Source organism: Phoxinus phoxinus, assembly GCF_949152265.1.
Source record: "Phoxinus phoxinus genome assembly, chromosome: 11".
NCBI classification, from domain to species: domain Eukaryota; kingdom Metazoa; phylum Chordata; class Actinopteri; order Cypriniformes; family Leuciscidae; genus Phoxinus; species Phoxinus phoxinus.
In genome coordinates this window covers 35,353,402-35,363,401 of record NC_136886.1, presented here as the reverse complement: position 1 = coordinate 35,363,401, position 10,000 = coordinate 35,353,402, and the positions used below count along the sequence as shown (strand labels likewise).

At 45.2% G+C, this 10,000-nt stretch overlaps 3 protein-coding genes across 9 annotated transcripts in view; 2 read left to right on the top strand and 1 right to left on the bottom strand.

The window, feature by feature from the left end:
- tab1 (TGF-beta activated kinase 1/MAP3K7 binding protein 1) overlaps positions 1 to 4,301 on the top strand; it is a 21,892-nt gene extending 17,591 nt beyond the window's left edge. For all 6 annotated transcript variants that reach the window (XM_079628166.1, XM_079628165.1, XM_079628167.1 and 3 more), the window contains 3 exons: positions 803 to 1,016; positions 1,512 to 1,665; positions 3,638 to 4,301. In XM_079628166.1, coding sequence (XP_079484292.1) covers positions 803 to 1,016; positions 1,512 to 1,665; positions 3,638 to 3,848 — 579 coding nt within the window. In that variant the 3' untranslated portion in view covers positions 3,849 to 4,301. The remainder of the gene's footprint in view (positions 1 to 802; positions 1,017 to 1,511; positions 1,666 to 3,637) is intronic.
- cyth4b (cytohesin 4b) overlaps positions 1 to 10,000 on the bottom strand; it is a 182,941-nt gene that overhangs the window by 117,383 nt on the left and 55,558 nt on the right. The gene's annotated exons all lie outside the window — the stretch shown is intronic.
- Positions 8,022 to 10,000, top strand: part of mgat3b (beta-1,4-mannosyl-glycoprotein 4-beta-N-acetylglucosaminyltransferase b) — a 28,808-nt gene continuing 26,829 nt past the window's right edge. Inside the window, exon 1 of one of the 2 annotated variants that reach the window (XM_079628161.1) lies at positions 8,022 to 8,535. The gene's annotated coding sequence lies outside the window, so the exon portion shown is untranslated. The remainder of the gene's footprint in view (positions 8,536 to 10,000) is intronic. The other variant, XR_013799521.1, reaches the window with a different exon arrangement.

Below are 10,000 nucleotides of genomic sequence, written 5' to 3'. Positions count from 1 at the left end.
AAGAGAAGAGATGCTGCAAGAGGAACTTATTCTCATTCAGGATTTACTCACGTATCGCGTATGACCGAAATTATATTGTTTTTCAATGAAATTAATGCACTATATTTTAGTTCGATAATGTTTTATTTAATTTAATATTTTGTATTTTTAGGCGATTTTATGGTACTAAATTAAATTTACATTATTTAAAATCTTATTTAAGATCACATTTGATCTCTTTTTAAAGACGACGCGTGGCAGATTATTGCTGAAGTGAAAAAAGTTTAAAAAAATGAAATTTACAAAGTTTTACATTTATTGTTATGAAAAATGCACAAAAATACTATTTGCAATTTGTATATGAAATATATATTTTCAAAATCATGTTTTACTCTAAAACTGCAAGAAAATCAAAGCCATAAATCTAAACAAGTCGTGTTCCAGATGTGAGGCTGATATCTCAGTAAATGAGCGTTCAGTGAGAGTGTGTTCGGCTGCAGTACCAAACGCTTCCACTAGAGGAAACTCTCACATTCATTTACAATGCGCTCATTTTTGACCGCGAGCAGCACAAGTGTGACTGTTGTGTTCAGGACCATTTAACCTGTTGAAATTATTTTACCAAGTTACTTATCATTCCGATCAAGTAAAAAAATTTAACAAAACAAAAAAGTAAAATGTTTCGATCAAAATGATGGGCACCAATAAATGTCATGGTGATTTTAGATTAGAGCTACCGAACTGAACTCCACTATTTCTGAGGCTCCAAAAACAATGGCATAGATTTGATATCCTGAACTACATTTCCCATGATGCCCTGCAGGAGGTGGTTGCCATGGTAGCAGCGGAGCTGGCCCAGCAGGCCACCCTGGAGGCGGCGGCGCAGTCGGTGGTGGAGCGAGTCAAGCGGCTTCATCATGACGTGTACGTGAGCGGCAGACAGAGAGCAACACACTGCGCCAAACACGAGGACATGACTTTACTGATCAGAGTCATCAACGACACACTCGTGGACGGCTCTCTCACGCCCACGCAAGGTGAACCTCATCGCCGCGCAGCTAACACTACTGCATTTCTGTTCATTACTCCAGTCTTCAGTGTCACATGACCTTCAGAAGTCAGTGTAATATGATGATCTGATGCTCAAGACACATTTATGATTATTATCAGTGTTGAAAACTGTCGTGTACATTTTTATTTCAGGATTTTTTGATGTTTAGAAAGTTCATAAGATCAGCATTTATCTAAAAAAGAAAGCTTTTGTGATAATCATAAATGTGTCTTGAGCATCAGATCCTCATATTACACTGATTTCTGAAGATCATGTGACATTCTTGACATTCAAGAGACTCTTTTAAAAACATAGAAAATCTCACTGATCCAAGACGTTTCACTGGTGGAGTATAAATAGTAGAAGTCATTTTGTAGTCTTTCACAATTAGGTGCATTTACTGACTGTGTGTGTGTGTGTGTGTGTGTGTGTGTGTGTGTGTGTGTGTGTGTGTGTGTGTGTGGGTGGGTGTGTGTGGCAGGCGGGCGGATCTACCCCGTGTCGGTGCCGTACTCGAACCATCAGAGCACCAGTAAGACCAGCGTCACACTCTCTCTGGTCATGCCGGCGCAGGGAACACTGACCAACGGCTCCAACACAGCGTCCACACTGGAGGGAGACACACCTACTGCTGGGTAACACACACACACACACACACCGCTGGGTAACACACACACACACACCCACACACTCACACAGACACCCACACCCACCGCTGGGTAACACACACACTCACACAGACACCCACACACCCACCGCTGGGTAACACACACACAGACACCCACACACCCACCGCTGGGTAACACACACACACTCTCACTCACTCACACACAAAGTTTGTTTTTGAAAAAATAAATGCAGCCTTAGTGAGCAAAAGAGACTTCTCGCAAACAACCATTTTTAAAATCCCAATTATTCCAAACTTTTGGCTATCATTTTTATTTCAGTTCTAGTTAGTCATAAAGTTAAACTAAATATACTAAAATAAATTAAACTAAAAAATAAAACGCTTATATATTATATATATATAATATATATATTTTAAATATTGTATTTCAGTTTATTTCAAGTAATGTTTTAGTTAACTATAGGAACCCTGTGCCTCAGCGATTGTAGCTTCCGACACCTGATGAGTTTATAACCGTGTACAGATAATAACACACACACCTCTCTCCACGGCCCCTCACTTAACTGTAGTCTAATGAGTCCTCTGATTCCCCTGACCGTAGACACCTTACAGCCTATCAGTGAGAGTCCTGACCCCGCCCCCACCTGTGTCTCTGACCCCGCCCCCATCCTCACCTGTGTCTCTGACCCCGCCCCCATCCTCACCTGTGTCTCTGACCCCACCCCCATCCTCACCTGTGTCTCTGACCCCACCCCCATCCTCACCTGTGTCTCTGACCCCGCCCCCATCTGTGTCTCTGACCCCATCCTCACCTGTGTCTCTGACCCTGCCCCTTTCTCTGTCTCTGACCCTGCCCCTTTCTCTGTCTCTGACCCCATCCTCACCTGTGTCTCTGACCCCGCCCCTTTTTCTGTCTCTGACCCCGCCCCCATCCTCACCTGTGTCTCTGACCCCGCCCCCATCTGTGTCTCTGACCCCATCCTCACCTGTGTCTCTGACCCCGCCCCCGTCCTCACCTGTGTCTCTGACCCTGCCCCTTTCTCTGTCTCTGACCCCATCCTCACCTGTGTCTCTGACCCCGCCCCCATCCTCACCTGTGTCTCTGACCCTGCCCCTTTCTCTGTCTCTGACCCCATCCTCACCTGTGTCTCTGACCCTGCCCCTTTCTCTGTCTCTGACCCCGCCCCTTTCTCTGTCTCTGACCCCATCCTCACCTGTGTCTCTGACCCTGCCCCTTATTCTGTCTCTGACCCCGCCCCTTTCTCTGTCTCTGACCCCATCCTCACCTGTGTCTCTGACCCCGCCCCTTTTTCTGTCTCTGACCCCATCCTCACCTGTGTCTCTGACCCCGCCTCTTTTTCTGTCTCTGACCCCGCCCTCATCCTCACCTGTGTCTCTGACCCAACCCCCACCTGTGTCTCTGACTCCGCCCCCACCTGTGTCTCTGACTCCGCCCCCATCCTCACCTGTGTATTGGACCCCGCCCCCACCTGTGTCTTTGACCCCGCCCCCATCCTCAACTGTGTCTCTGACCCAACCCCCACCTGTGTCTTTGACCCCGCCCCTTTCTCTGTCTCTGACCCCGCCCCCATCCTCACCTGTGTCTGTGACCCCGCCCCCATCCTCCTCACCTGTGTCTCTGACCCCGCCCCCATCCTCACCTGTGTCTTTGACCCCACCCCTTTCTCTGTCTCTGACCCCACCTCCACCTGTGTCTCTAATCCCGCCCCCATTCTCACCTGTGTCTTTGACCCCGCCCCTTTCTCTGTCTCTGACCCCACCCCCACCTGTGTATCTGATCCCTCCTCCACCTGTGTCTCTAATCCCGCCCCCATCTTCACCTGTGCCTCTGACCCCGCCCCCACCTGTGTCTATGACCCCACCCCCATCCTCACCTGTGTCTCTGACCGTGCCCCTCTCTCTGACTCCGCCCCTCGCCCTGACTCCGCCCCTCTCTCTCTCTGTGCCCCGCCCCTCAGCCAGAGTCCCACAGCGACGCTGCAGTCGACGAACACACACACGCAGAGCTCCAGCTCCAGCTCGGGGGACGGCAGCCTGTTCCGGCGCAGCCAAGCGGCGCAACCCGACGAGACCGGCCGCGTGCCGCCGTACGTGGACTTCAGCCAGTTCTACCGGCTCTGGGGGATGGACCACAGCGACGGCCCGGCGGGGGAGATGGGCCCGCAGTGACGGGACACACAAGAGCCCGTGGAGTGCGGGATGTGGACTCTGGGTCTGTGCTTAAGGGGATAGTTCAGTGTACAGGATGATTGTGGGCCGTATGCATGACCAGAAGAGCTCGACGACTGTATCCAGGGAAGAGCGCCCCAGTGTCTCCGCAGACTGTGGTCGTTCACAATGACGTGTGTGTATTCATCACAGTGCTGTCCTTGAGTTTTATAACCGTTCATTTCTCTGAGCTTCTTTCTGCTTCTGTGAAGTTTGACGTCTGTTTTCAGGAAGATAAGCAAGTGCAGTTAAACCTGCGTGTGTGTGTGTGTGTGTGTGTGTGTGTGTGTGTGTGTGTGTGTGTTTTCTGTTTCCTATAATAAACATTAGAGGCTCTTATTCCCGGCTCGATTTTTCTCAGAGATGCACTGAAATTTTCATTTTGGCCGAAACCGATAATTCTTTATATTTGAAAGTCGATAGCCGATATATTGGCCGATAAATCTAAATAAAAATGTTATATAATTTTTGAGAGCCTGATTACAAAAACAAGTCTCGCCATTAAAACCAGGTCTCAAGCACACAATTATAATGTTCTATAATTAATTATATGTTCAGTTTATGTAGCTTCTATGACAGACTTGCGCTGCGTATGTTGCACTGAACTGTATTTTCCTTTTTGAAGTGATTCCCATCATATTTCAAGCATTTCAAAACCATCATGATGAACAGTGCGCATCTGAAGAGTCTTATAATCCATTATTTATCAGCTTTAATATATCTGCCAAATGTTCTTATTACGCCGATAACATTTAAAACTAACATATATTTATACCGATATGGCGGCCGATATATCGTGGTGCGTCCCTCTTTTTTCTTCCTAAGCGTGTGTGTGTCAGAGACCCGGTCAGTCGTTTAAAGAGCACCTATTATTCCCCTTTTCACAAGATATTAAATAAGTCTCTGATGTTCCCGGAGTGTGTAAGTGAAGTTTTAGCTCAAAATACCCCACAGATCATTCTTTACATCATGTTTAAATTGTCATTTTTTTGGGGGCTGAGAAAAACTCCTTTAAAAGTTAATGAGATGCGGTTCCACGCACAGGGGGCGGAGCCTATCCAGCTCGCCTCAGAGCCAGAACAATCTCATCTCTCAGAAAGATGATATATCAAAACAGAAACTCACAGTAATGGTGTTCAAGTCGGACAATAATGCCCACAGAGCTAGGGCGGGTCTATGCTCAAACTGCAGTGTCAATCAACAGTCGTGGGCGGGGCCTGTGTCTAGCTCACTCAGGGCGGGTCTATGCTCAAACTGCAGTGTCAATCAACAGTCATGGGCGGGGCCTGTGTCCAGCTCACTCAGGGCGGGTCTATGCTCAAACTGCAGTGTCAATCAACAGTCGTGGGCGGGGCCTGTGTCTAGCTCACTCAGGGCGGGTCTATGCTCAAACTGCAGTGTCAATCAACAGTCGTGGGCGGGGCCTGTGTCTAGCTCACTCAGGGCGGGTCTATGCTCAAACTGCAGTGTCAATCAACAGTCATGGGCGGGGCCTGTGTCCAGCTCACTCAGGGCGGGTCTATGCTCAAACTGCAGTGTCAATCAACAGTCGTGGGCGGGGCCTGTGTCTAGCTCACTCAGGGCGGGTCTATGCTCAAACTGCAGTGTCAATCAACAGTCATGGGCGGGGCCTGTGTCCAGCTCACTCAGGGCGGGTCTATGCTCAAACTGCAGTGTCAATCAACAGTCATGGGCGGGGCCTGTGTCCAGCTCACTCAGGGCGGGTCTATGCTCAAACTGCAGTGTCAATCAACAGTCATGGGCGGGGCCTGTGTCCAGCTCACTCAGGGCGGGTCTATGCTCAAACTGCAGTGTCAATCAACAGTCGTGGGCGGGGCCTGTGTCTAGCTCACTCAGGGCGGGTCTATGCTCAAACTGCAGTGTCAATCAACAGTCGTGGGCTGTGTCCAGCTCACTCAGGACGGGTCTATGCTCAAACTGCAGTGTCAATCAACAGTCATGGGCGGGGCCTGTGTCCAGCTCACTCAGGGCGGGTCTATGCTCAAACTGCAGTGTCAATCAACAGTCGTGGGCGGGGCCTGTGTCTAGCTCACATTTAGGGCGGGTCTATGCTCAAACTGCAGTGTCAATCAACAGTCATGGGCGGGGCCTGTGTCCAGCTCACTCAGGACGGGTCTATGCTCAAACTGCAGTGTCAATCAACAGTCGTGGGCGGGGCCTGTGTCCAGCTCACTCAGGGCGGGTCCATGCTCAAACTGCAGTGTCAATCAACAGTCATGGGCGGGGCTTGTGCAATTCTACGTCACATTGCATTGATTCTGAGAACAGCTCGTTCTGAGACAGTGCTTATGATTTATGGGGATTTAAAAAAAAACACTGGTTGGATTTGTATCATTATAGGGTGGTTGTGTACACACACTGCCAACACACATTTATGTTCAAACACTGTAAAAGTGAATTTTGCATAATAGGTGCCCTTTAATGAAGAACTAATGTACAAGTTGCTGTGCGGTCGTCATCTGCAACAACAAGAAACATCTAAAGATGCCTTTGAATGTCTTATCTTCATGAATTTCAAGATGCATTTGCAGGATTTGCAATGTGTTTCTTAGAATGAGCCACAAGGTGGCGCTATAACAAGTGGATTTGCTTCCATCTCAGGCGAGACTTCTTGTTTTGAGGTTCCTGGAAAACACATGATACTGTAATGATGAATCCTCTAATGGAAAAACCATTATCAGAACACATTCGTTGTCAGATGTCAGAATGATCAGATGCCAGATGTTAGTTTAGCTTTCACAAAGCAGAACTGAGGGGTGCTTTCAAAAGTGTGTCATGACATGATCCGTCAACCACAGCAAGTCAAATGTTTTTCATTTAGATCAGTTTCATTTTCTGTGGGATTTGCAACTTCTGCAAATTATATATATATATATCTTTGGTCATTTTTCTTACAGTAACGTTGAGCTGAACGGCTGATTTTGAGAAATGCTGAGATGAGAAACACTCCAATTTATAAAAAATAAAATTTTAATTATGGAACCAAATGAGTCATATAACAGGTTTCAACATACAGGAAATAATTATTCAAATATAGATATTGCATTATCATCATAGCTGCAAACATTCTGGAGGATAAACAAACAAAAGGAGAAATATTTTTATTTTTCCATAGGGACGCATTTAAGATTGCAAGATTATATTATAAAGAATTATTTCTCCATAAAGTTGAAGTCTTTTTGTCATTAATTAACATTTGTAACGACTCCATCTCTATTAAGAATAAATTATGTTTAGGTATGCATTTTGAAAAAAAAAATGTATGGGTGTAATATTTACCATGCAAAATGAAGTATATCACAATATATTCTTTTAGGGATCATTTATAATTAATATTTCTTGGGGAAAATAGAAAAGAACTAACATCAGACAAACCCGATATATGTTATTTTTTTGCATTAAATACTTAAAAAAAAACAAAAAAAACATTAGCAACTATTGATAACATAATACAATAATATTCCAGAATAAGTTCCGTCACATTTATAAGGAATGTTACTTGGTAACGGGAAGAACTGCAGTGACAGGGTTGTGCTAAATCAAATGTGAGGAACTAAAAAACATTACATTCTTAGATTTTATGTTTTATGTGTCTAAAAACAACTAGTTTTCATATGCGAGGTTCTTTAGGTGAGATACTAGTTTGCGCTTTATGTGCTCAAATATAAGTCATTGTTTTATATGAGCATGTATATATATAGCCTATCTAGCATAAAAATATGTATCTGAACAAGTTCAAATGAGGTCACTTCCTGTGCGTCACATTTATAAGGAATGTTATTTAGTAACGGGAATATAAACTCCTGGAGTAACGGTTGTGTTAAAAAAAAGTGAGGAACTAAATTCACATTCACTACAATTTATTAATATATGAATTACTACGTTGTTGAATTATCTTAATTTCTGGATAGAGTTGGGAAAGGGACGTAAAACAAATAATAGCCTACATTAGAGATGTTGTATGTGTCCAAAATCAACTAGTTTTCATATGAGAGGTTCATTTAGCTGAGATAATAGTGTATATTGCGCTTTATGTGCTAAAATATCAATCCGTGTTTTATATGTAAATGAAGCATGATAAACGTGTTAAATATAAGCTATTGATGAAGAATAGCGCGCGGAGGATGAAGAGCAGCGCGTGAGAGGATGCTGAGGTGATCCGCTGGTTGTCGCACTCGGTGTGTGTGTGTGTGTGTGTGTGTGTCGGTGGTCCGGAGGGCGGAGCTGCGGGTCTCTCTCTCGGTACCGACGGACACACACACACACACACACCGAACACACTGCTGGGCGGAAGAGCGTCATCTCAGCAGAAAACACACCGAGAGAGAAGCACTGAAGCTCGGGCTCCGCGCGCCCGTTCACGGAGATCAAGCGGGGCGAACGCGTCGACGCATCAGGAGCGCGTTTCTCTCCCTTTCTTCTGCGCCTTGCGATGGATTTACACACAGACGATCGAGACGCGTGCGATCCGCCCGCATCGCCGGCCGCGCGTCACTGAAGCATCATCCGCGAGATCCGACGCGCGATCCCGACGCTCCGATGCGAACAAAAGCTTCGGTTCGCCCGCCTTCACCTCCACCCTGAGCCTCCATCCGCAATGAACATCTAGAGGAGCGTCAGGCGATGGGTGAGACACACACACACACACACACACACAGGTCGCGAGGATGGAGAGCGGCGTCTGCTCGGTCAGAAAGCAAAACCAAAAACATCACGGGCGTCTTATTACGGTCCAATAACACGCGCTGCTACTGCTATTAATATTCCTGATGTTGATTCGCTTCCCGGTTTGATCTGATGTTGTTTTGTGTCTCGGAACGAACAGATTATGTTGTCAAACCCAAAAATCAACTTGCTTTTGCTTCTCTAGTGACGACTGAGTCAAATATATAAGTGAAGCATTGTGTTGCTGAATCCGCACAGGCCTCCGTCAGCTGCAATCCGGATTCTGAATCGGTTTGACTTCAGATCCGTGTGTAAACATAATTTCAGATTCATAAATATGATCGGAACTTGTAATTTAAATATATAAGTGAAGCATTGTGTTGCTGAATCCGCACAGGCCTCCGTCAGCTGCAATCTGGATTCTGAATCAGTTTGACTTCAGATCCGTGTGTAAACATAATTTCAGATTCATAAATATGATAAGAACATGTCTGGGTTTTTTTTATATAGAAATGTACGCTTGCTTTTAGCACATTGACATGGTATCAATTGTGGCAAATTAACATTTTTGAGGTTTTCATTTTCAATGTTGATTATCATTAGTTTCTCAACATGCAATAAAATAGTGTTCAGGGCTTGACAGTAACTTTTTGAGGCACTGGTCCTTCGGACAAGTACATTTATGTTTCACTTGTCCATGCACAAAAGTCACTTGTCCGGGTAAAGATTTATAATTATATCATTTATTTTTGATAAATGCCACTTTCTACCCGGCAGAGGCTGATTTACCAACGGATTCTTTAAACCGTGTAGCTACTTTACATCTGAACATTAGCTAATATTTAACTATGTACATTTAACCAATACAAATGCGGTAATGCTTGTTGACAGTACACGGCTGCGGACGCTAGCTAGCTAACGTCACTTGTCAGCCGGGTTGGGTTTCCCCGACAGACGCCATTACTCCGTCTTCATAAACCCAGTCGAATTCATTTCCATTTGGTTATAAATTTTCGATCCCATTTTAATTGGTATGGTGCTGTTGGTGTGACTGTACGGCGACTTGTTTTTGGAGCTTTTCCTGGCGCTTTGAGGCAAGTAAAAAAAAATCAACTTGGCCCGACTCCTGATTGGCCAATCAAAGCATTCTGAGTTGGACGCTGGTTCGACGGATTGTGGGGGAAAAATGTCTTCGTTTCAAATCGGTAAAATTAAATCTGTAAAATAGACGCAATGAGCGGCACATAACGTGAAGTAACATGGCATTTATTGTGTTTGAAATTTAACTTGTCCAGTGGGACGACTAATGTTCACTTCCACTTCCTACATAAAAATCCCTGGTGTATATGTGACCCTGGACCACAAAACCAGTCACACGGGTCAATTCTTTTAATTGAGATTTATACCTCATCTGAAAGCTGAATAAA